A 26546-nucleotide genomic window follows, 5' to 3' on the forward strand; every position below is an offset into this window, starting at 1 on the left:
CATATAACAAAATTATTTTTGTTAAATATAATTTAACACTTATAAATATTTTTGTTACATATTTATGTATGTTTTAAAAAGTAATTCTGCCTATAATAAGATTTTGAAATCACTTCAGTTATTTTAATCATTGGAAGTTATATAATTAGTAGTATTCTTTATTGCAGTACTAGACTGATTAAATGGAAATCTAAAGCTTCAAACCTTAGATAATCTAAGGCTTCAAGCCTCAAGAAATAGAGAGAACATTTCTTGTGCTCTTGCTCAAGAGCTTCTTGATCATTTAAAAATCATATTCTAAAGTGAAAAAGAAAATATTTAAATTATAGATGAATCAAAAATAATACAAGGATATTTTATCTCTGGTATGCTACAACTGCAATCTAAAACTACTACTCTTTTTTTACATTTAGCTTTTGCAGTGTCAAAACCAAGTAACTAAGGAAGCAACTGCTGCATATGCAATCTGCTCAAGAAATGAACTCTCTCCTCTGAAAATAAGACACCAACAAAGCTGTAACTCTTTTTCTTCTGTTCCCTAGGTTTCAATAGCTGGCTCTGCCATGGCTACTCTGGAGAAAGAGTTATCAGCTACTTCTGCTGTGCAAAAGATCACCAAGCCTGTGAAACCACCTCAGCTAAAGCCTCATGAAGTCAGGACAAAAGCAGAGCCAGTTGCTCCTGCACAGTTTCCCTTTGGAGAGGCTGCAGAGACGTATAAGAGTCACTATGGTGTTGAGACTAAAAAGGAGACAAGCATTAAAAGTGAAGCAGTGCGGACAGAACACTTAATGCTGCATAAAGAAGGTGAAGCAAAGGTATGTTTTTAAGCTAATTTTTGACACTTTGACTGACTTTCGTCTTAAAAATGTCATAGTTTCACTTTTTTGCTTTCTTCTTATCCCAATTTTTCATTTCTAAAGCATTCTGCTGCCTTTTCTCTTTTATTGGTTTTACACAAATCTTTGTAAGGACCTAATATTTACTTATGACATGCAAAGGGTTCACATAACCTGATTTATTTTCTTATTTAAATTATGCTGTCTATGTCCTTGACTTTGTTCATTAATTTTCATCTAAACAGGTGACAGAAACTGCCAGAGTTCCTGTACCTGCAGAAATCCCTGCTACGCCGCCCTCCTTAGTCTCAGTAAGTAATTTGTATGTAGTGTAGCTAATTTTCTCTCATTCTGTTTTCTAATTTTAATCGCTGAATACCTAACCATTAAAAATTGGTTTTATTTAATCTTTTGAACTTTGTATTAGATTTAGTCAGCCATATAATTTATATCTGATACAAAGTCTTCTTGATGTCTTTTATGGTAGCGATTCTTCACATTAATGTCACATAGTAGGTTGATCTATCTGCATAAATGTTAACCTGCCTTTTCATTTTGTTAATAACAGCAGTGTTCACAGACCCTAAAAGCCAGTTTCAAATATTTCCCTTCAGAAAATGTCTTTTTTTTTTTTCCTGCACACATTGCTTCACAGAACATTGTTTTGAAGTAGATGTTATATTTTCCATTCAAATAGGTTTTATATATTTAAATATCTGTTTAGTATTGAAAATGTATACTGACTGTGATACTTATTTTTTGTCATACAGGGCCTCAAAAATAAGACTGTGACTGAAGGTGAATCTGTCACTCTGGAATGCCAAATATCTGGTCATCCTCAGCCTACAGTGACGTGGTACAGGGAAGACTACAAAATTGAGAGCTCAATGGACTTCCAGATCACTTTCAAAGCAGGACTTGCTCGTCTTGTGATTCGTGAAGCCTTTGCAGAGGACAGTGGAAGATTTACCTGCACTGCTACCAATAAGGCTGGGAGTGTCAGCACTTCTTGCCACTTGCACGTGAAAGGTGAGTATATTTGCAGAATCAAAGAATTGTTAAAGTTGGAGAAGACCTTTAAGAGCATTGATTTCAAACATTAACCCAAAACTGCCAAGTCTACCGCTAAACACTGTCCCTAGGTGCCACATCTACATGTCTTTTAAATACCTCCAGGGTGGAGAAGGTATTTAAAAGTCAGCCCAGATGACTCATGGGCCCGTTAACCTGTTCCCATGCTTGATAACCCTTGATAGGCTTTTTGGTGAAAGGTTTCCTAATATTCAAACTAAACCTCTCTCAATGCAACTCAAGGACAGTCCCTCTTGTCACTGTAGGAAGTTAATAATTTTGTTAAAGGTATATTGCTTGTAATGTATCTTGGGCACTTAAAACATATGGCCTGGGTTGTGTTCTGGGGTTATTAGATAGAAGGGCTGTAAGATTATGAAGAAAAGGCCAATAATGAGCTGATTATAGGAGAGTCTTAACTTGATTCCTCAATTGAATTGACTAACCCTCTGAGCCAACTAACTACTTTAGTTTAGTTACTTCAACTGAAGTCATTGCTTAAGGCCTATTAAGGTACTTTAAAATCCACTCTATCAAATTTGCCTTGTAGTTACTGAAGAAATTGAGACTCGAGAAACCATTTCTGAGAAGGCTGTCACCGAAGAGAAACGGTAAAGCTACTTTTCTAAACAGACTGCTCCTACTGCAGTCATTAGGTTCTTGCATTCTGTTTTATGAGAACTTCAGACATCAGCTCACTTACCTGCACTGAAATCTTATTTCAGCTATGTGGAGACAAAGGACATTGTAATGGAAGATGTCTCTGCGGCAGCAGAGGAAGTATCGGGAGAACCCATACCTCCTTTCTTCATTAGAAAACCCATGGTGCATAAATTAATTGAAGGTGGGAGCATTATTTTTGAATGCCAAGTAGGGGGCAACCCAAAGCCACATGTCTACTGGAAAAAAGGCGGAGTTCCTCTAACGACTGGCTACAGGTACTTTGAATACAATGCCCAAAATCCATCTTAACATAATTTTCATGCATATTAATTGGCAATGTCATAATTTGATTCCCCCACTTATGCTGAGCCAAATATCATCTGGATTTCTGTGAAATAAATTATTTTTTAATGTAAAAATTATAGGCTCATGTCTTGATGTGTGACTTCAAAAGGTTTTTAAGTTTTAAAATATAAATACTTAAAAGACCATAAAACGAGATATATGTTATACTTGTAAACAAATCAAGGAGAAGTTTTGTATTTGTTTTATTCTGTCTGTGCAATGTTTGCATTCTCTCTGTGTATGTGTTTTCTGTAGAAAGCAACATACTTTCTAGCTGAGAAAAAAATATTTCCTTTGTAGCATTCTTGAAATTACCATGTTTTGATGATCCATATTAGGACAAACTGTGTGCACACAGAATATACCATTATATTGTGTCTGATAGCTAGACCTCTGATATTTCAGTAGTGGTTTTTGGTTCCTATTTATTTAGTGACAACAAAAAGAAAGCTGACCAGTACTGTAGTTTCAGCATGGTTATTTTTCATATGCTGCTCTCTATGCTCATTCATTCAATGAGAATTTCCTGCAAAAGTTTCTCTTGTTGTGCTTTGTACAAGTTAGGAGTGTGTCTAACTGTAACTAAAAGCAATTTAACTAAAAGGTTAATTATAACCAGAATTATAGAGACTCTTTACTTTTATGTTTTCTATAGATACAAAGTGAGTTATAAAAAAGAAACCGGGGAATGCAAACTTGAAATTTCCATGACTTTTGCCGATGATGCCGGAGAATACACTATTGTTGTTCGTAATAATCTTGGAGAAGCTTCTGCAACGGTCTCCTTACTAGAAGAAGGTGCGTTTTAATTAAGGAAATGGGAACAATATTTCCTAAAATTAACTTTGAATGGGAAAAAAAGATTTTAAGTTGTGCTGCAAATTCTTTGCATCTTAGTTTATTCTGCTCAAGAAACATAAAAGGAGAGCTGGTGGCTCTGTTTCTGCAAGACAGAGTATCTGACATTAGGCCCTTGATGGACTTTATTCTTTGCTAGAATGTGTAGCTTCAGGAACCTTCCTCTGTTGGAATGACATGTTCATGACAAGAGGTTCAGAGAGGGATGTGGGAAAAGAAGGCTAATCAATTAATAAGTTGTTGTCTTAAAAGAAAATCAGCTAGGTTAATTTTTTAATTTGTCCTGTAAAAATGTACAAAATTTTTCATGAGACAGAATCATGGTGAAAAAATTGTAAAATAATCTCTGCAGATGCTTGCACTTTGAAAATTAGGACACCTAAATAGTACAGGAAGACTCCTACCTGTTTATAAAGCTCATCTCATTACATCAATTTTTGCACTTTGCTGTTGTTCGTATCTATTGGCTAAACAGATAGAAAATCTGCTTGAATCACCAAAACCAGTAAAATAAGTTTGTACTTGTTTTCTCAGTTCAATACAGTGAAAACCAAAAAATTTATCAAAATTCATCTGTTCTCAATTCTTAGCTGATTACGAAGCCTACATAAAATCGCAACAAGAAATGATGTACCAAACTCAAATGACTGCATACGTACAGGAACCTAAAGTGGCTGAGGTAGCCCCACCCATTTCCTATGGTGACTTTGAAAAAGAGTATGAGAAAGAACAAGCTCTAATTAGGAAGAAAATGGCAAAAGATACAGTGATGGTCAGAACTTTTGTAGAAGATGAGGTATGTCTGTCCCTCCATATTAATTTTGGGTACCGACATTTTACCATACAAATAATTTATATGCAATATCATTATTTTACACAGAAAACTAACGGTCTTGCTTTTCTGTATAGGAATTCCATATTTCTTCTTTTGAAGAAAGACTTATCAAGGAAATTGAACTCAGAATTATTAAGACTACATTACATGAACTTCTTGAAGAAGATGGAGAGGAGATGATGGTTGATATTTCTGAATCTGAAGCTGTAGAAGCAGGATTCGATTTAAGATTAAAGAATTACAGAACCTTTGAAGGGACAGGAGTTACCTTCCATTGCAAGACATCTGGATATCCATTGCCAAAGGTACCCCAAATTTGTATAGCTTTTTTTTGTAAATCATTTTATGCTGTACTTGAAAAAATCCCTTAACATCTCACTGTCAGACATTCTGCATAGGAAACAGCAACTCTCAAAAGAAATCCAGTCTTCTGGTTTGATATCAAGCTGAATTTTCCTTTTGCCCCTTAATAGAATAGTTAGGTTGATTAGCGAGTTCAGAGGTAGGTTGGATTTACCAATTAAGTTGGTCTTGATTTCTGAGTATTTCTGAGGTAGCCCAGACCAGTGGGGAACACAGTAGCAGTCCAGTCTAGGTTACTTTGCTTTTCATCAAAATAGGCTTTTATATCTGTTTCTAGCTCCAGAACTTGTGTTTCAGATTGCTATGTAAACATCTCACACTAGTCTCACCTATTTCAAGTAAACATGTTACTGTTTAACACATATGTGTGGGCTGTGATGTTTTTCAGCTGAAAAACAGCAAGTTATAATGTCTTGTATGTACGAGTCATTACTGGATCTTTGTCTTTAGAAGAGTTCACAGAGCAGTTTACTGTTTCTTTCCATGTAGGTGGCATGGTACAAGGATGGCAAACGTATAAGGCATGGAGAGCGCTACCACATGGAACTTCTGCAAGATGGGAGCGCCACTCTGCGTTTACCTGTTGTTTTACCTGAAGATGAAGGAATTTATACTGTCTTTGCCAGTAATATGAAAGGAAATGCCATTTGCTCAGCAAAACTCTATGTTGAGCCAGTTGCACCTACAGCAACTCCAGGTTATATGCCAGGACCTGAAGTTATGAGAAGATATAGGTAGGTACACAATAATATAATTTTATGAGACTTCAATCTGCTGTGATAGCCCAAAAGCTCATTACATACCAGTTAAATAGGCTTAAGCTATTTGAGTTTGTGTACCTCTAGAAAAATTCTAAATGCTTTTTTCTTGACTCCTACAGATTCATGTGCTAACTTTTTGTCTGGTTTTCCCTTTTAATGAGCAATGCAGTTCCCAGAGTACAATCATTCACATGCATTTCCAGACACGGAATCAGACTTAATAGCTCAATAACAATATTTATTTAAGTACTCACATTTTTGAAAAAATATCTTCTACTCTTGGAGTTTTAGTGTGGTGTGCAAGTTTTTTTTCCCTGCCCTTGAAATAGCTGTATTTCTATGACAGAAAAATTTAAGCATTGCCTTGTCCTGTAGTCTCTATACGCATACACACCCATGCACAAATGTACGCAGGATTGCACTATCCTATTTTGATCTGTACACGATCCAAAATCCAAAAATTTCCTTGGCTGTTGTGTATCCTAACGCTACTCAGCTCTGCAAACCCCCTTCAAAAGCCTAAAGAAAATTGACAACAAATAATTTTATTTTTTCCCCAATTTCTCACATAGATAAATTGGCCAAACTCTTTAAAATAAATTATGAGAAAGGCAAAGGTTGAAATCTGTTTATCATGTCATTCCACTGCTATATGACATTGCCATACACACCTGTCTTATCTTTTCCTTCCAGGTCTATTTCTCCACGGTCTCCAAGCCGGTCTCCTGCCCGCAGCTCTCCTTCTCGTTCTCCTGCCCGGAGATTAGAAGAAACTGATGAAGGGCAACTAGAGAGACTGTATAAGCCCGTTTTTGTGTTGAAACCAACATCATTTAAATGTTCACAGGGGCAGACAGCAAGATTTGACTTAAAAGTTGTTGGCAGACCTATGCCAGAGACATACTGGTTCCATAATGGTACATGAGCCATATTTTAATGAATAAATATTCTTTAAAAAAGTCTTTTATGTCTCATTGAGACTGTTTTGATTGCAACTGTTTTATTTTCATGTGTATCTGCAGGTCAACAAGTGATTAATGACTACACCCATAAAATAGTGATTAAAGAAGATGGTACCCAGTCATTGATCATTGTTCCTGCAATGCCTGAAGACTCTGGAGAATGGGCTGTCATTGCTCAGAACAGGGCAGGCAAAGCTTCAGTCTCAATGACACTGACTGTAGAAGGTATTTTCTGTCTTTTCTATTATATTCTGTATATTATGTTATTTTTAGAAGTCTGATGAGTGTTTCTTATTTAAAACCATGGCTGTGTCATTTCCTCTTGTGATAACTTACCTTTGCTCTCCAGCTAAGGAAGACCTGGTCAGACCACACTTTGTGGAAAGGTTGAGAAATGTCAGCGTGAAGGAGGGCTCTAGACTGGAGATGGCAGTGAAAGCTACTGGTAACCCTAATCCTGATATTGTATGGCTCAAGAACAGTGACATCATTGTGCCTCATAAATACCCCAAAATAAAGTAAGGATTTTCATTATATTTAAATCTATTCAAATTTAAATTTTATTTAATTTTTTTTTTATTTTATTTAAAATAATTTATATAAGTTAAGTAGTAAATAACCACCATCCTGCAAAATGCTTCCTGCAGTTTCACAGAGGGGCCTTTTGCATTGCAGCAAGGATTACAGATGTTAAATACCTTGTAAGATTCGCTCCAATTTCTTCCAGCCTGTGTTTTCATGTAGTTTCTATACTGCAAAGCCATCAAAGAGATTTAGTGAACTTTTCTTTATTTCTGATTTTGAAGACCTCTGCACGCAAAACTGCAGCAGAATTTAAGACTGGTTTTTATTATTCTTCTCCATTTGATTCTTAGGCACTGCACTCCCAAACATGAATAAACATTAAAAAAAAATTTTATTCTATTCTATTACCTCCAGAGATTTGCCTCTGGGGGCTTCGAACTAATTTGGAAAAAGGGCAAAAATGAATGACAAAGAAGGGAAAAACAGTTAATTTTTCTTTCCATATTTCAGGATTGAGGGAACCAAAGGGGCAGCTGCCCTTAAAATTGAATCTACTGCCAGGCAAGATGCTGCTTGGTATACTGCTACTGCTATCAATAAAGCTGGACGGGACACTACCCGCTGCAAAGTAAATGTTGAGGTTGAACACACAGAACCTGAACCAGAAAGGAAATTAATAATTCCAAAAGGAACTTACAAAGCCAAGGAGATTGCAGCACCAGAGTTAGAACCTCTCCATCTGCGTTATGGTCAAGAGCAATGGGAGGAAGGAGATCTCTATGACAAAGAAAAGCAACAGAAACCATTTTTTAAGAAGAAGCTCACATCTTTAAGGCTCAAACAGTTTGGACCAGCACACTTTGAATGCAGGCTGACACCAATTGGTGACCCAACCATGGTGGTGGAGTGGTTGCATGATGGCAAACCCTTGGAAGCAGCTAACAGACTCCGCATGATCAATGAGTTTGGGTACTGTAGCCTGGACTATGGGGTAGCCTATTCCAGAGACAGTGGAGTGATTACTTGCAGAGCAACTAACAAATATGGTACAGACCATACATCTGCTACTCTGATCGTGAAGGATGAGAAAAGTCTTGTGGAAGAATCCCAGTTGCCAGAAGGCAAAAGAGGACTCCAGCGAATTGAAGAGTTAGAAAGAATGGCCCATGAAGGTGCTCTACCTGCTGTTGCACTGGACCAAAAGGAAAAACAAAAACCAGAAATTGTTTTGGTGCCTGAACCTGCAAGAGTCCTTGAAGGTGAAACAGCACGATTCCGCTGCCGTGTGACTGGCTATCCTATGCCCAAGGTTAACTGGTACCTCAATGGACAACTCATCCGTAAGAGCAAAAGGTTTAGGCTCCGTTATGATGGAATCTACTACCTGGATATTGTGGACTGCAAATCATATGACACAGGAGAGGTGAGAGTCACTGCAGAGAATCCAGAAGGCTTTATTGAGCATAAGGTCAAACTTGAGATACAGCAGAGGGAAGACTTCAGATCTGTTCTTCGTCGTGCTCCTGAGCCCAAACACGAGCCTGTAGTTACAGAACCTGGGAAACTCCTCTTTGAGGTACAGAAGGTAGACAAACCTGCAGAGGCAACAACCAAAGAAGTGGTGAAGCTGAAAAGGGCTGAAAGAATCACTCATGAAAAGCTTTCAGAGGAATCTGAAGAGCTGCGTAGTAAATTCAAGCGCAGGACAGAAGAGGGCTACTATGAAGCCATTACCGCTGTGGAACTTAAGTCTCGCAAAAAAGATGAATCATATGAAGAAATGCTAAAAAAGACAAAAGAAGAACTTCTTCACTGGACCAAAGAGATCCCAGAGGAAGAGAAGAAAGCACTTCCTCCTGAAGGCAAAATCACCATTCCAACATTCAAACCAGAGAAGGTGGAGCTTAGTCCAAGCATGGAGGCTCCCAAGATATTTGAACGAATTCAAAGCCAGACTGTAGCCCAAGGAACAGATGTACACTTCCGTGTGAGAGTGGTGGGAAAACCTGACCCTGAATGCCAGTGGTTCAAAAATGGTGTTCAGATTGAAAGGACTGATCGTGTATACTGGTACTGGCCTGAAGATAATGTTTGCGAACTAGTTATCAGAGATGTGACTTCTGATGATTCCGCCAGCATCATGGTGAAAGCAGTCAATATAGCTGGGGAAACTTCTAGCCATGCTTTCCTATTAGTACAAGGTAATTTCAATTCTTTTACTCATTCTACTGCTCACCATAGTGTGTTAAGTCTGTTTGGTCAGTGCACTGTTGATTGTTACATATTGTTTTGCAGCCAAGCAGTTAATCAGCTTCACCCAGAAGTTACAAGATGTTGTCGCTAAAGCAAGAGACTCCATGGCAACATTTGAATGTGAAACATCAGAGCCCTTTGTCAAAGTGAAATGGTTCAAGGATGGAATTGAAATTCATTCTGGAGACAAGTACAGGATGCACTCAGACAGAAAGGCTCACTTCCTTTCTGTATTAACAATTGATATGTCTGATGCTGATGACTACAGCTGTGCACTGGTTGAAGATGAATCTGTTAAAACCACTGCAAAGCTTACTGTTGAAGGTAAGAAGCATACAGCTCAGTACCATGCCATACTGTTAAAGTGAAATCAGCTTCAGAAAGAAATAAAATTACTTAAACAGGCATCTAACACCCTAAGAAATTTTGAGCTGCTTTTCATACTTTTGGAATCCAGTATGAAAGTTTAGAGATGTATTTATGTTAAAACAGTTTACATATACATATATATATATATACACATATATATATATATATATATTTTCCCTTAGGCTCATTTAATAACAATCAAGCTTATTCACAAATAATTTTATTTGTGATTTTTTTTTTTTTTTTAATTTGCCTTTAGGTGCTGCAGTTGAGTTTATTAAAGAACTTGAAGATGTTGAAGTGCCAGAATCCTTCTCAGGTGAACTTGAATGCGAGGTTTTCCCAGAAGATGTGGAGGGTAAATGGTATCATGGTGATGTTGAACTCACTTCTGGCCTCAAACATGTGATTACATCCCGCCGTGGTCGTCAGATCCTCACTATTAAAGATGTTAATAAAGATGATCAAGGAGAGTATAGTTACGTTGTTGACGGAAAAAGGACTCAATGCAAACTGAAGATGAAGCGTAAGCATTTCTTATATTGTCTATAGACTAGATATTTTCTATATTATAGCATGTATTATAACTATATCATTGTATCCCATAAAGCTTTAATGTTCAATATTCTGCCTCTTTTAAGTATTAATTAACTTCATTTAATTCCACAGCTCGTCCCATGGCAATTCTTCAAGGACTTACTGATCAAAAAGTCTGTGAGGGAGATATCGTGCAACTTGAAGTCAAAGTCTCCCTTGAAAATGCAGAAGGTGTCTGGATGAAAGATGGCCAAGAAATTCAATCAAGTGACCGTATTCACATTGTGTTGGATAAGCAATCACATATGCTGCTCATAGAAGATGCCACAAAGGAAGATAGTGGAACTTACTCTTTTAGTGTTCCTGATCTTGAGTTGTCAACCACTGGACAGGTCACAGTGTACAGTAAGTCACTATGATGATTTAGAAGGTGTGTTTGATTTTTGTCTCCTTTAAAGGAGATGTCTTTTTAAAGGCATAGTTTTTCTCATGGTGAATATGTTTGTAACTTGGCAGGTGTAGAAATAGTGGTGCCTCTAAAAGATATTCACGTAATTGAAGGAACAAAAGCCATCCTCGAATGCAAAGTTTCAGCACCTGATGTGTCCTCCTCAAAATGGTACCTAAATGATAATCAAATAAAGACAGATGAACGTGTGCAAGCTGTATGTAAAGGCACTAAACAGAGGCTAGTGCTCACCAGAACCCATGCATCAGATGCAGGACACTATAAGCTAATGGTTGGCAAAGTGGAAACAAGCTGCAATGTCACAGTTGAAGGTTGGTGTCTTTTAAGATACACAGTTCTTTGTGAAATAATTTATTTGAAAACAAAAGTAGCGCAAACAACAAATAAATCTATAATTTATTCTCTTTACAGAAATTGAGATTATTAGAGGTCTTCATGACATCACCTGCACTGAAACACAGAATGTGTCCTTTGAGGTCGAGCTCTCCCATTCAGGGATTGATGTAATTTGGCATTTCAAAGGCCAACCCATAAAGGCTGGTCCTAAATATAAAATTGAAGCACGTGGCAAAATATATAAATTGACAGTGGTGAAGATGATGAAAGATGATGAAGGAGAATATGTCTTTTATGCTGGAGAGAAGAAAACATCTGGGAAGCTTATAGTAGCAGGTTAGTAGGGTTAAAGTCCAGGGGTTTTATTTCACTGTGATTTAGAAAGTACCCAATGGACTTGCAGCAATTGTGTTGTTCCAGAGGGAGTTTGTCTTTAATTTATCCTTTTTTTTATATTCTCCTTGCTTTTCCCCTTATCTGTTGTGATCAGTATAATCTGAATTCTCAAATCTTTTAAGTGTTAATATATTTTGCTAGATCAGAAGCACAGTATGAAATGCTGTATTACGCTTTTGATGTAATTAATGTAAAAAGCAGGGGGCTTTTTCCTGTGTGTTCTCAGTATACCTGTGCTTATGATAAAATAGAATAACTAGAATAGAAATGAGAAACACATTTTTGCAATGTTCAGGTCATGTTCTAGTCCTGATTTTTCACAGAGCTCAGAATGACTATGGGCATGCTGCAAATCAGAGCAAAGAATTCCAGCATCTACTTTTTGTTTCTGTATGGGGGAAAGCTGAACAGCAACACAACAAAACAACATGTTTTTTCTTCCCAACAGGCGGTGCCATTTCAAAGCCTCTCAGTGACCTGACTGTGGCTGAGTCCCAGACAGCTGTTTTTGAATGTGAGGTGGCAAATCCTGAATCAGAGGGCCAGTGGCTACAAAATGGTAGACCATTAGCTACAACAGATCAGTACCGTGCTGAATCTGATGGTGTAAAGAGAAGGCTTGTTATCCCTGCAACAAAACTGGAGGATATGGGTGAATACAGCTATGAAATAGCAAGCTCAAAGACATCTGCTAAACTGAAGGTTGAAGGTCAGTATTTTTTATAACTGATGTCTGTGAGACTTACTCCAGCATCACTCACTATGTCTTGGACCAGGCCTTAAAACACAAGCAAAATAAATCAAATTAAAAACTCCAAACAAACCCCCGAGCTTATCCAACAACAACAACAAAAACTAAACAAACAAATCCCCAACTAACCAACCAACAAACCAACCAACCAATCAACCAAATAACCAACCAACCAACCAGACAAATAAAACCCCAGAAACCAAACATTTTCTCATGGATGCTACGAGTAAAGCTCCCTTGCTGTGTTCCCAGTGCACCACTTCACTGGAAACTATAAGTTACTATATGCATAAAATGAAGCACCATTATTCAGTTTTATTAGAATTATTACATTTACTATAGGATTTAATTTTGATCTGTTTTGTCAAGTTTTTTTTTTTAATTTTGTTCCTTTTTTCCCCTAGCTGTTAAGATAAAGAAAACACTAAAGAACTTGACTGTGACAGAATCACAGGAGGCAGTTTTCAGTGTAGAGCTGACCCACCCTGATGTGATAGGAGCTCTATGGATTAAAAATGGTGTTGAACTTGAATCAAGTGACAAATATGAAATTACAGTGAAAGGAACTGTTCACACATTGAGAATAAAACGCTGTGTTGTCACCGATGAGTCTGTTTACAGCTTTAAACTTGGAAAAATAGGAGCAAATGCCAGACTTCATGTGGAAAGTAAGACATTCTGCTTTGAATGTTTGCTGTAATGTGTGTTTTGAAATTCAAATCATACACAGTACTTAATATTGCTAACTTTTTTCCTCAAGCTGTCAAGATCATCAAAAAGCCAAAGGATGTGACTGCTTTGGAAAATGCTGTCGTCTCATTTGAACTGAGTGTTTCCCATGATACTGTGCCAGTCAGGTGGTTCCACAAAAATATTGAGCTTAAACAAAGTGATAAATACAAAATGATCTCTCAAAGGAAAGTTCACAAGCTTATGCTGCATAATATATCTCCTGATGATGCTGGGGAATACACAGCTCTTGTTGGGCAAATTGAGTGCAAAGCAAAACTGTTTGTTGAAAGTAAGTATTGTAAGAAAATTGGTATATTAATTGTTATTCCAACACTCAGCAACCTGACCTGACACTTCATAGCCTGTTACCCTTGGTTTTTTGCAGTTTTCCAAACATACTAACTTTTACAAAATTCTCTCTTGTCTTTTTTCCCCTCCTTTTAGGCATACACATCACAAAAACCATGAAAAATATTGAGATCCCTGAGACCAAAACTGCCTCCTTTGAATGTGAAGTTTCTCATTTCAATGTGCCTGCTGTCTGGTTGAAAAATGGTGTGGAGATTGAAATGAGTGAAAAGTTCAAAATAGTTGTCCAAGGCAAACTCCATCAGCTCAATATCATGAACACAAGCAGTGAAGATTCTGCAGAATACACCTTTGTCTGTGGAAATGATAGAGTCAGCGCAACCCTGACTGTAAAACGTATGTAAAAATTAAATTAACCAGAATATTTTTCAGTTACCAGTAATAAGTTCATATTAACACATAATGAAACTCTGCCAAAAGTAGCAGACTGTAGAGGTGTTTTTCAATAACACTAAATAGCCTCAATAGCACTCATTAAAGAGCTTTAGAAGCAGTGAACTTGAAAGTCAGATCCTGTGTTCTTCTCTTTAGGCCAACATGCCTAAACGCCAGGTCACTGTAGACCACATTTGGATTCCTATGTCATTCAGTAGTTGTGGGATGTTTAATTGTAATACTGATTCTGAACCCAAAACATACCTTGCAATATTTCCAAAATTGTCTTAATGAAATTGAAGCATCTCTAATCTGGTTAACATGCATTTAAAAGGAAGTAAAACAGAATGGAAAGAAGCAAACCATGTCTATTACTTTCCTTTTAGCCATCCTAATTACCTCCATGCTAAAAGACATCAATGCTGAAGAGAAAGATACAATAACATTTGAAGTTACTGTTAATTATGAAGGCATCTCATATAAATGGCTAAAGAATGGTGTAGAAATAAAATCGACTGATAAATGCCAGATACGAACAAAGAAGCTTACACACTCCCTATCCATAAGGAATGTGCATTTTGGAGATGCAGCAGAATATACTTTTGTTGCTGGACAAGCAGCTTCATCAGCCACTTTATATGTGGAAGGTATTTTCTCTCTTGATTTGTATGTTTAGTGATTTCTAGTGGCTTAAATAGCATCACAGCACTCATTCTACCTTTTTCTGCCCTAGCTCGTCACATTGAGTTCAGGAAGCATATTAAAGACATCAAAGTGGTGGAGAAGAAGAGGGCTATTTTTGAGTGTGAAGTTTCAGAACCTGACATTCAGGTCCAGTGGATGAAGGATGGGCAAGAACTCCAGATTGGTGATAGGTAAATTATTTCTTCTACACCATATTAAGTTTTGGTGTGGGTTTTCCCCCATGAATTACCTAGCTCACTTTTTTTTCTGATGTGCTCAGGATGAAAATTCAGAGAGAGAAATATGTCCATCGTCTCATCATTCCTTCCACAAGGATGTCTGATGCTGGTCAGTACACTGTAGTAGCTGGTGGAAACACATCCAGTGCCAAATTGATAGTGGAAGGTCGTGACATTCGTATCAGAAGTGCCCATAAAGATATTCAGGTAAGGCCTATACAGATGAATAAATATTTCATAGCTTTGTCACTTCAAGAATAATGCAAGGGAAGAGCAACAATATCTAACTAGCAAGAGTCACAGCACAAAAATCTGTAATCATAAGGTCAGAACCTTCACCTAGGAAAATGAAAAAACAATATTACTTCTATTGTTCTACTTTTTCAAAGGTCATTGAGAGGCAAAGAGCTGAAATTGAATTTGAAGTCAATGAAGATGACATTGAACCACAGTGGTACAAGGATGGTATAGAGATCAACTTCCAGTATGAGGAAAGATACAAGTATGTGGTGGAAAGGAGAGTTCATCGAATGAGCATCTTTGAAACCACTTACTCCGACGCTGGGGAATATACTTTTGTGGCAGGACGGAATAGGAGTTCTGTTATGCTTTATGTGAATGGTATGTGGCCCCACAACCAATGTTTTGACTGAATTTATTACTCAGTGGTCTTCTGATTTTTATACGGCTTCTCTGGAATTCTAACTCTTGAAAGAAAAGAAAATTTCAAAGAGATCATTTGGGATACTCACATGTTCCTCAAGTACATAGATATTTCTTGCCCTACTGAAGTAGCTGGCTAGTAGATGAAAATACCATAGTAGTTCTTTTCCCATGGTATTTACTTAGACCAGAAAATTCTTGAGTCTAAATAAAACTACTTTGCCCATAAGGATAGATATGCCTTTCCAGAATGATCAACCTAACAATTCCTGGGCACATTTTGCCAGAAACACTCACACCAACACAGCTAATTATATTAAGGCACTTGCTGTTAAATCATTCTCCCTGTATCAAGGAAAAGGGCAGACTTTCATGGGCACAAAAGATTAGGAATAATAAGGGGGTTGGTTTTGTTTGTTTAATTCTTTGCAAATAGTTTTCAATCACTAATAATATCAATAATGAAATTTCTCTCTCTTTCCTTCTTTGTCCTGTCTCTCTTTGCCCCCTTGCTTCCCCCAATTTACAGCTCCGGAGCCACCCCAGATTATTCGGGAGCTAGAGCCAACTACTGTGGAGTCTGGCAAACCTGCCCGCTTTTGTGCTATTGTATCAGGCAAACCCCAGCCCAAAATTTCCTGGTACAAAGATGATCAACAGCTTTCTCCAGGTTTCAAGTGCAAATTTCTTCATGATGCACAAGAATATACTCTTCTGCTGATTGAAACTTTCCCTGAAGATGAAGCAGTGTACACCTGTGAAGCAAAAAATGACTATGGAGTAGCTACAACTTCAGCTTCACTTTCAGTTGAAAGTGAGTTTCTCGTGCTCATAACAAAATTTTGTGAAACAAAATTTTCATTTCATCTTTAAAAATCACTTTTTTCTCTTTTTCTTTAGTCCCAGAAGCTGTCTCTCCTGAGCTAGAAATGCCAGTGTATCCACCTGCTGTCATAATACCACTACGTGATGCTGTTACATCTGAGGGACATTCTGCTCGTTTTCAGTGCAGAGTTTCTGGAACAGGTGGGTTTAATGAAATTCTGTACATCTTTCCATCTCTCAAAATTTTTCATCTTGAACTCAGAAAAATATTCAGCAATATATGTCCTGGGATCAGTCTTCCCCTAGAAGTACAGATCCTTGACACACATTTGTAGCCAAGTGTTACTCACAAGTTTCTGTTAAACATGTCAACAGTGGCATCAAGTATGGAAGTTTTAAATTGTCATAAACACAGTAAGTATTTCTAAAAAGATCTGTTTCTCACAATTTATCTTTGTAAACTTCTTAGCATTTTAAATGCTAACTCATGTTGGAAAACTCCACCAGTGAGTAAAATACGGAGTTTCATGGGAGAAAAGCAGTACTGTCAAATGAACATGATGAAATTTCTGAAGACACACACTGCCATGTCCTTAACTACATTAACTGCCTGAAACTGTGACTCAACCTTTCTCCTAATAGTTCTAAGTGTCATTCTGCAAACACTAAAGTGTGGTTACTTTATTTTTCCTAGCATAAAAAGTGTTTGTTAATTGTCCTTTTAAATGTAGTTTTTACTTAAATAAGTTTTGTTATTTTTTTTAATTTGGATACATAGAATGTCACTCTGCAATTAAAATATCTTTTTCCTTAACACACAGTCACATAAAGCTATTTTTCTTTACTTAGAAAATGGCCTTGAGTATGACTACTAAAAAAATATTCACATAATAAACTGCAGAGTAAGATCCAGTTCACACCACAAAGAATTTAAAATTATTTCATGATAAACAAAATTCCAAATTTAAAATAATCCTGCGTGACAGCTCTATAAAAAATAATATTAATTGGTTACACACATGTATATGCAAATATATATAATTTGCATTACCATCCCTTGAAATAAAACTCCAGTTGATTTTTGGGTTTTTTTTTTAAAAAGCTTTACAACAAATCTGATTCTGCTTTAGAAATGCTGCTAGAACTCAGAAAATATATGTTGGAAATACTGGCCCACCCTCTGTGCAATGCATGCTAGTATAACTTTTTTTAACAGAACTGTATGTGAATGCAGAAGCTGCATTTACAGCACAGAAAGTAAGGATTTCAGGTCACCCATTGTAGGTGAGAAAAGACCTCAGAGATCAAGCCCCACTGTTAACCCAGAACTGCCAAGTCCAGAAATAAACCATGTCCCTGATTACCACATCTACATGGCTTTTAAATACCTCCAGGGTCTATGACTCTACCACTTCACTGGGCAGCCTGTTCCCATGCTTGACAACCCTTGCAATGGAGAAATTTCTCCTATTGAAAATTTCCTTTGTCAAATATTCTATCCAAACAGATTTACATGCCTTTCACTTGTGTTATAAAAACCTTTTCTATTAGGTTAGGTAACACATGATTGCAAGCACAGTTTTAATGGTACACCTTGTGCAGCTGGCTATTGAAAACACGCTTCTGGTAATAGTAATGGCACACCATTTGAATAACAACATATGATTCATGATGTAGTATTGTGACAGGTGGAGAGAAAAAGCTGAATTCTCCAGACGCTTCACTTCTCTCCTAAATCTACAAGAATCTATACAACATTTGATAAAGGAATATATAAATCTTTCTTGAGAAATATGACAAGTAATATTGCAACAGAAGGAGGAAAGGTACTGTACTTAGCAGAAGAACATTCTGGTTTAATTTCTTTACCTGACTGGCTCAAGCTAGATATTTTATAGCCTGTTTAATCATACAACTGTGGGAAAATAACATTTTTTAAAAGATACTTTCTCTGATTTTGGTAGTACCAAAATATTTTTAATTTTTTACACTAACAGAGTTAAGGAAGAATGATTTTTACTCAATAATATGTCAGCACCAGAAACAGTTTTCCCATATAAATATTTCCAGTGCACAAATCAAAGCCTAAAGCAACAATTACGTACTTTACACTCATCATACTTTACCAGAATAATACAAGGCACATTTAAATTTTGATGTTTGAGTCTAAGATTTTAGAAAGATATAAATATAAAATAGTTCTGACTTCCTAGTATGATATCATAACTTGCACCTTTTTTTCTTTTCCTTTGTTTTGCCTGAGCAGATCTGAAAGTGTCTTGGTACAGCAAAGAGAAGGAGATCAAGCCATCGCGGTTTTTTAGAATGACTCAGTTTGAAGACACCTACCAGCTAGAGATTGCTGAAGCTTACCCAGAGGATGAAGGAATCTATACCTTTGTGGCGAGTAATTCTGTAGGCCAAGTGACCAGCACTGCTACCTTGAAGTTAGAAGGTACACTACGCAATTAAAGAAGTTGTCTTGTTCAGGTCATGTTCCAATAATCATCTTAATATACACTGATACTTATATGTGAGTTGTTGTCTGTCATGTTGTCTTTTAATTCAATTAATTGCTTTCATTTACAATGTCCACAGCATACACTTATGTCTCTAAAATGTGTCGTGAACAGAAAAATGTATTTCAAGATTTTTTCATGTTCCATGCTCCTTTTTCATTTACTTCAGTCTTAGAATCTGTCATGCATCAAAGATGGTATAAACCTTCTTTCTAATGCAAGTTTTTTGTTTACACATTCTTTGATTTGCCTTATGAAGACAATCTAGTACGAGTTTTTGTATAAAATAAACTACTTTGAAAGTATTGAAAAACATCTCAAATAGAGGTATGTAACAGGTACTTGGGCAACTTAAAGAAAATACTTGACATTCATAGGAATTGATAAAACATTGATCAAAGTTTTAGAGCAGAAATACTGTTTGGAGAATTTGCTGTTCTATATTGTCCTTGATATTATTTAACCATGAATATTTTGTTTTCTTTTTGCAATAGATTTTATAAATGATGAATGAAAATAATTCATGCTGTTAAGTTGCAAGTTAGAAAAAAATCTTGAATGAGAGAGAAAATTCATTGTAGTGTAGGGTAAGAAATTAAAAGTTGGCATGCTTCTTTTCAGGATTTAAAAAGGTTGAAGAAGTTACATCAGAGTCCCCTTGGCATGTTTCTTCATCTGTTTCACTTAAGGAGGAATCTGTTGGCCAAAGGCCCACCTTTATCCAGCCTATTTCAAGCTGCAGGGTATGCAGCGGGGAATCAGTCAGATTTCAAGCTAGAGTCTCTGGCAGGCCCAAACCAAAAATCCAGTGGTTTCATAATCAACAACTCATGTTGCCAAAAAAAGACTTAGTTTTCCACTTTGATGAGTCTACAGGCACAGCTATACTCATAATAGTAGATGCTTTCTTAGAGCATGCTGGCCAATACTCTTGCAATGCAAGAAATAGTGCTGGAGAAACAACTTGTACAGCTACACTTACAGTGACTGCAGAAGGTAAAGCCCCATTTTTACTTCAAAGGGATTCAATTTGTTGCATACCACACCATGCTGTTACTAATTTTTTCCTTGTTTCACACCTTTTCATTCCCACCTAACTTTAATAGTACCCTCAGTATCTCAGTAACCCAGCCATTCTCATTTATCATTTCTTGTCTTTTAAGCTGTAACATTTGGAAATTTTCAAGTTTGTATCTCAATATAGGTCAAAGAATAGAAATGTTTAATGAAGGCATTCAGGATTTTAAAACAAATGATTTAGTGATCTTTATAGCAGTGACTGAGGTATTTTGCACTCTTGTGTAGGAGAAAAAAAAAAAAGATAAAAAAGAAAATACCTACTTTAAAAGTACCATAAGTTTCCAATACTAAAATGGACCACTTTAGTGAAAGAAAAGACAAGCACCAACTGAGCATCAATTGCATGACTAGCTTAGGCATCACTTGTCATTCATACATGTGAATGGATAACTTCTGTGTCAACAGAGTAGTATGTCTGGCATGCTCTGTTTTCAAATGAAGATCATTCATTTTCATCCTCCATGCTGTTTGATTTTGTTCAGAGCATGGGCCAGTAAAGTTCCTTAGATACTAATGTTGTTGTTTTTGTTACTTGATTACACAGTGCAAGCCCTAGATAGGCAAAGTTCTGGGAAAGATGTAAAAGAATCTATCCGGTCACAGGCTATATCAGAACTTCATGTTTCTCCTTTCACAAAGAAGAACATTGAAACTTATCAAAAAGAATTTAAATCAGTGCAACAACCACCACAGGAATTACATGTACAGGTTTTTGAAACTGTATCAGAAAGTTTGACCATGAAGGCTACATCAGTTGAAGAAATTAAAGCATTGCACACATCAGTCCTCTCCCAAACATCTCAGAGCACCAAAATCTCTATGACGACCACTCAGGAAAAGCAAGATGTCCCTCCAAAGATTCTCTTGCAACTCAGAGACCTAACTGTGAAATCTGGTGACACTGCTCAGTTCATATGTGCTTTAGAAAATGAATTCTTTGACTTTCTTTGGGCCCATGAAGGTGAAAAGATAGAATTGTCTGAAAAATTGAAGATATCACAAAATGGAAATGTTCTTCTGCTCACAATCCTAAATGCCCAGCTGACAGATCAAGGATTGTACAGTTGTACTGTGTATAATGACTATGGAGGGACAACAACATCTGCAATACTAACAGTCAAAGGTGGTTATCTGACTTTTAACATTATCACTTTTTGCAGCTTCATTATAACTGCCTAGAGCTCACTCTTATTACCTTTATTATCAGTATTTAATTGAGAAAGCTCTAGTAATAATTCTCTGGGTTTTTTCCTCCACATTTACAGCTCTATTCATAAGTGACATGAGCAGTATTGGGAAGTTGGTACTGTAACTTTGTGCTTCTTCCCAAAATGTCACAGATGTCTCAGGCTTTTTATTCCTCATATCCTTTGTGACATGCAGTGAGATGTAACACAAAACAGGCTTGCAGGAATTTTTATATTTTGTTAATTCCTGAAGCAAGAGTTTAAGGAAGAAAAGAATGTCAGATGAAATTTCAAATTAGATACCAGGTCATTTCAAACTCCAGAATGTTTCCAACAAATCCAAGATTGCAATTCCAAAGCTAGCAGTGTAAGTTAATGTTCTTTAAAGGATTAATGGGTGCAAGTATTGCATTACTGCAATAGTGAACTGTCCTCTACCTTTCACCCTTCCAAACATATAAGTGTTTACTTTTTGCTTAAACTCCTTCTATCTCTTCCTGACATCCATGCATTAAAATGTTAGTAGTGTTACCACTAGTGAAGACCCAAAAATGTATTATCACCACAGGTGATAGTGTTTCTGATGAGTTCAAAGGAATCAAGACCAGAAAATTAAGATGAATAATGAGAAAGGCATTGACCCTGTTGATTTGGCTCTTAATTATTTAAATTTCTTTCTTCACTATAGAGCTGTCAAAAGCACTTTACATACTGCTGCTACATTCCAAATTAAGGCTCTAAATTAGAAGCAAAGATGTGGGTTTTTTTCAGTCATTGTGGATCAAGACTTGGTCACGTGAAAGACCCACAGACTTAACTGGTACCTAGAATTAGCCTAACAGGAATAGAGCTCTTAAATGTGCACTCATGTTTAATAGCACTGTTTTAGCACTAATATACAGCATATTCTGTCAATACTAATTACTGGGTTTTCTCCCCATAAGTATAAGGATTTTTTTTAATTCCTGCAAAACATTTGACCTAATCCTTTTCCTAACTTTATTCTTACCTAGCAAAAGAAGCACAAGCCAAAGCAGTAACAAAAATTACTCTTGAATCAGATACTAAAAGCTTTAAAGCAGCCAAAGATTGTCAGTTTAAAGCATCTGAAGTTAAGCAAGAATCTTCAAAGAAAACCTCCAGCTTGTTTATATCTACATCCCAAAGACCACATGAAACTGAGAAGCAAAGAAACAGAGTTTACTATCCTGATGTTGTGCCCTGTGAAGACATCACAGAAACTGACGCCAAAGCACCAGAGTTTCTTGAAACTCTGCCTTCAGAAACTACTGTAAAAGAAGGAGATGATGTGTTTCTCTTTTGCATAATGAAAGGTGTGCCTACACCTTGCATAGTCTGGCTGTGCAACCAGCTGATAGTTGAGGAGTCTGCACTGTGTTCCATAAAACATGATGGGCCACTGTGCAGTTTAAGATTGTTGAAAGTTGGTCAGGACCACGAGGGTATATACAAGTGCAGAATAGTTAACCCTGCAGGACAAGCCGAGTGCAGCACCCATCTGAAAGTGACAGGTTGGCAACTGCATGTTCCTTCCAAGTATCAATTCCTCATGCATAGCATCATAATTGCATTCCACTATATTCATTCCCTAGGAGATGATAAAGAACGAGAAGTATCTCATTAGTCTGTGGATTGTTGAATGTTTTCTTCAGGGATTTACAGCATGATAAAGGCATGTTGTTTTAGAAACTTTTCCCCACCCTGCAAAAAGAAAGCAAATCTTATAGAAAAATGTACATTGCAAACAAGTTTGAAAATATTTGATTATTCTCAAAATTTATCAAGTGTTTGAATTGTCTGGCATGCATTTATGTGTGTGTATGTACATGTGGATTTATGTCTATTTGCAAAACAGATCGGATGTTTTTACTATATGCTATATAAAGTGTTGATTGGCACATTTAACAACTATAGCTCAAAAATCTTTGTCTTCTTTTATTCTAGCTGCTGAAAAAATTGTTCATGAGAAGCTAGAGGAAGAGGTTGAAATGGAAGTGAAAGGTACAATCACCAATGAGAATAATTAGTATCAGTAATTATTAATGTTGTGAAACAATTTTATCAGCTTCTATGAAGTGTCTGATGGGGAAAGACATACTTGAAAGCATATTGGAACATGTTGCATGTTTGTTTTGATATGCAAAGGGTTTACCTGCATTATAAAGTTATTTAAGTTTTAAAATATGTTTAAAACTTCAAATCTATAATTGTGCAGCCATATTTTTAACTTTTACTTCATGCTTTGCAGCTGTTCACAGAGCTCTTATATGTTCAATTTCCTTTTGAATGCATGGAATAGTTTACTTGAGAAGGAAGTTATGGAAATCTTAATTGTATTACTTTTAAACAAGTTAGCAACCTAACATTAATTGATTCAATGGACACTATTGGATGGATAGATGAAATATACTAGCCAGCATTCGTTGTTTAGGTTATGTGAAAGCTACACATTCCCATTGATTCCTTGCACTTTTTTTTACATACATTAATTCATCATTATACATCTCTTACCCTGGCTTGCAGATAGCATACGTGGTTCATGTTGCTTGCTTTTTCCCCCCGTGCATAACACTGTGAAGTTAGTGGCTGTATTAGTTCGAATAAACGCCTTCTCATTTCATGTTACTTACTTTTAAAAAAAATTATATTTCAAACTATTTTTCTTCAATTGTTTGAACATAACTACAAACAGAGGGGTCAGAAAGGGCGTTTATTCTACTGTCTGCAAGTCAGGTAAGATTTTCTTCTTTGCCACCCAAAGACACACAGCTTTTCCAGGCAACAAAAACATACACGCAGAAGAACATGTTATTTTGAAATTCTTTTTTTGCTTGTTCAAGAAGAAATTTCCTCAGTCTGAAGAAAGAACAGACCGACCGATTTTCGTGTCAATCTTTAAAACAGAGCAAGGCGTTGCGTTTATTCGAACAAATATGGTGAGTGAATTACTTTTTTTTCCTGGGTGTGTGATGAAATCTGTTGCATGCCCATTTTTTATTTTTATATTCATATATTTGTACTTTTTTTACAACCAGGTGGTAGGCAGAGCGTGACATGTGGTAACCCAGTCTCATTCTCTTGCAGAGCAGCACGGCGTGGAGGACTTCGAGGGACGCGGCACAGCGTCGGTGCTGGCTTGTCCCCAGAACCGTAAACCCATCTTCACACAGGGACTGAAGTGTAGCTCTGTCTTGGAGGGGGACCCGGCATTCTTCCTGTGCAAGCTGGTGGCATGCCCAGCACCACACATGGCCTGGTTCCACAACAACCGGCCCGTCCTGCAGGACTGCCGCAAGGTGATCCGCACCGAGAGCACGGAGCACACGCACTGCGCCAGCCTGGAGCTGCGGGACGTGCGGGAGCGCGACGCGGGCAGCTACCGGCTATTTGCCATTAACAGTGAGGGCTCAGCCGAGTCCACGGCCTCACTGCTGGTGGCTCGCAGAGGGGAGCGGCGGGGCTCGGGTCTCGCCGGGAAGGCAGAGTGGATGCGGCGGAGCTGGGAGTGCCTGCTGCAGCAGCGGCGGGAGGACCGGCTGAGGGTGGTGCTCCGCTGCACTGGCTCACCCTTCGACAAGGGGCAGGAGGCTGAGCCCGGGCACCTCTCACCGGCCCGGGCCATGGTACGGACCATCCGCTTCCAGAGCCTGCCGCTGGCTGGGCCCTGCCGCCCAGGGCTGGCGCACGGCAGGGAGCACAGGGGCACAGTGGCTAATGCTGAGGAGCTGCTGGATGAGGAGACTCGCTGGAAGCTGCAGAAGCTGCGGGAGGCAAAGAGGGCGGCACTGAAAAAGAAGCAGGAATCCCTCATGTCCGCACCCCGGGAGGGCCCTCCGGGGAAGCCGAGCCCACTTAAGGTGGCTGCTAAAATGGTTGGCTCCAAGCCCCTCACAGTGCAGGTAGTGAAGCAATACTCCAGGCCCAAGGCCCTGGGGGAGAGATGGCAGGTGCCAGGTGGGCTCCTGGAGCCCTGCCCACCCCTCTTTGTACAGCAGATCAAGCCCCAGGAAATTGTTGAGGGGCAAAGATGCACTTTCTCCTGCCTCTTCCATGGCCGCCCACAGCCCACCGTCACTTGGTACAACAACGACAAGCCCGTGGGGCGCATCCAGGGCACTGCTGTTCACACCACCGGGTGCTGCTCCACACTGACCTTCCCATCTGTGCTCCCACAGCACGGTGGCACTGTCACTTGTGTGATCTTCAACCCACTGGGCACGGTCAGCAGCTCAGCTGGACTCCATGTGAGGCAGCAAATGCCAGCCTATATGTACATGAAGAAGGAAAAGGAGGAAATGAAAGTGGAGGAGAAGAAAGAGGAGGAGAGGATGAAGGAGGAAGAAAGGAAGAAAGAGAAGAAGGAAGAGGAGAAAGTAAAGGAGGAGGTGGAAGAAGTTGGTCTGGCCTTTGCAGCAGAGAAGGGACTGCCAAATGCAGTTCCAGGCTCAGACTTGCTGTCGTTGCCTGTGGAAATCAAAATCACTGCTCCCACTCCAACACCAGAGCAAGACACGGAGATGAAGGAGACCCCACGACTCTCTCCAGAGCGGGCTGCTTCCACCATAAGGCACAAATTTAAGTTTTCATTTGATATGGGAAATGAACCACCCCAAATTGTGACAGAAGCCCCAGCAAATATTCATTGCCATGAAGGAGAGGAAGTGGTGCTGGAGTGTGCTGTGTCTGGACAGCCCCCACCAGTTGTGAGCTGGTCCTTGAACGGCCAGAGCCTGTCTCCTAGTGGGAGACTGAGGTTTGAAGAAGGCAAGAATGGCATGTACCGCTTACACCTTCAAGAAGTCTCTGTCACAGACACTGGGCGGTATTGTTGTGTGGCCACAAACGTGGCTGGAACAGCACAGACTGCCTCTGAGCTGACAGTGCAGCCCAGGGCACCCAAGCTGTATAGCAAGGGTGGAGGCACTGAGGAACTGCCTTCCATGGACCATGTTCTGCACCTCCAAGGCCTCAGCATACTTGGGAAGAATGAAGAGGAAAAAATTACATGTCCCAAGGAGGAGGAAGCTCACCTACCTTGGTCCCTGAGGTTGTCTCCACCTCCTGGTGAGCAGTTGGAAGATTGTGAGGAAACACCTCACATCATGGAAAGTGAGATGGAGGAAACAATGGTTCTGGATATCACAGAAGTTTATGCAAGGCGAGAAATGGGCAATGCAGAAGAACGGGTGAGTTGTACAGATGGTATTTCTGAAATGAGGCAGCACAGGGGAAAAGCTGTCTCTGAGGAACACAGCTTTGGAATTGATACCACTGAATTGCACCCTACCATATCCAGGGAAGGATGTGAACTGGTGGCCAAGGACTCAGGTCACTTCTCTGAGGAGCTGGAGCCTGAAGAAGGCAAGGTGCTACCACATACAGATACTCTGTCCTGGGACATCTTGAAGTCACCACTTACGGAAATGCAAGGGCAAACATGTGCCCCTGAGCAGTCTGCTCTGGCAGGAAAGTGTAAGGATTTATCATTTATGGAGGTGCAAGGGCAAACATGTGCCCCT

At 38.4% G+C, this 26546-nt stretch overlaps 1 protein-coding gene across 1 annotated transcript in view; it reads left to right on the forward strand.

Annotated features, from left to right (window-relative positions):
• TTN (titin) overlaps positions 1 to 26546 on the forward strand; it is a 240011-nt gene that overhangs the window by 16574 nt on the left and 196891 nt on the right. Inside the window, exons 14-43 of the mRNA XM_033516034.1 lie at positions 543 to 818; positions 1085 to 1150; positions 1610 to 1868; positions 2461 to 2521; positions 2636 to 2848; positions 3574 to 3716; positions 4367 to 4572; positions 4686 to 4916; positions 5464 to 5708; positions 6429 to 6652; positions 6758 to 6922; positions 7047 to 7215; positions 7733 to 9423; positions 9518 to 9799; positions 10104 to 10370; positions 10514 to 10786; positions 10898 to 11161; positions 11262 to 11522; positions 12031 to 12291; positions 12738 to 13001; positions 13094 to 13354; positions 13510 to 13770; positions 14196 to 14456; positions 14543 to 14684; positions 14774 to 14939; positions 15122 to 15353; positions 15925 to 16209; positions 16296 to 16421; positions 18487 to 18675; positions 22972 to 23028. Coding sequence (XP_033371925.1) covers positions 543 to 818; positions 1085 to 1150; positions 1610 to 1868; positions 2461 to 2521; positions 2636 to 2848; positions 3574 to 3716; positions 4367 to 4572; positions 4686 to 4916; positions 5464 to 5708; positions 6429 to 6652; positions 6758 to 6922; positions 7047 to 7215; positions 7733 to 9423; positions 9518 to 9799; positions 10104 to 10370; positions 10514 to 10786; positions 10898 to 11161; positions 11262 to 11522; positions 12031 to 12291; positions 12738 to 13001; positions 13094 to 13354; positions 13510 to 13770; positions 14196 to 14456; positions 14543 to 14684; positions 14774 to 14939; positions 15122 to 15353; positions 15925 to 16209; positions 16296 to 16421; positions 18487 to 18675; positions 22972 to 23028 — 7801 coding nt within the window. The remainder of the gene's footprint in view (positions 1 to 542; positions 819 to 1084; positions 1151 to 1609; positions 1869 to 2460; positions 2522 to 2635; positions 2849 to 3573; positions 3717 to 4366; positions 4573 to 4685; positions 4917 to 5463; positions 5709 to 6428; positions 6653 to 6757; positions 6923 to 7046; positions 7216 to 7732; positions 9424 to 9517; positions 9800 to 10103; positions 10371 to 10513; positions 10787 to 10897; positions 11162 to 11261; positions 11523 to 12030; positions 12292 to 12737; positions 13002 to 13093; positions 13355 to 13509; positions 13771 to 14195; positions 14457 to 14542; positions 14685 to 14773; positions 14940 to 15121; positions 15354 to 15924; positions 16210 to 16295; positions 16422 to 18486; positions 18676 to 22971; positions 23029 to 26546) is intronic.

The sequence above is a fragment of the Parus major genome, chromosome 7, assembly GCF_001522545.3.
Source record: "Parus major isolate Abel chromosome 7, Parus_major1.1, whole genome shotgun sequence".
Lineage (NCBI taxonomy): Eukaryota > Metazoa > Chordata > Aves > Passeriformes > Paridae > Parus > Parus major.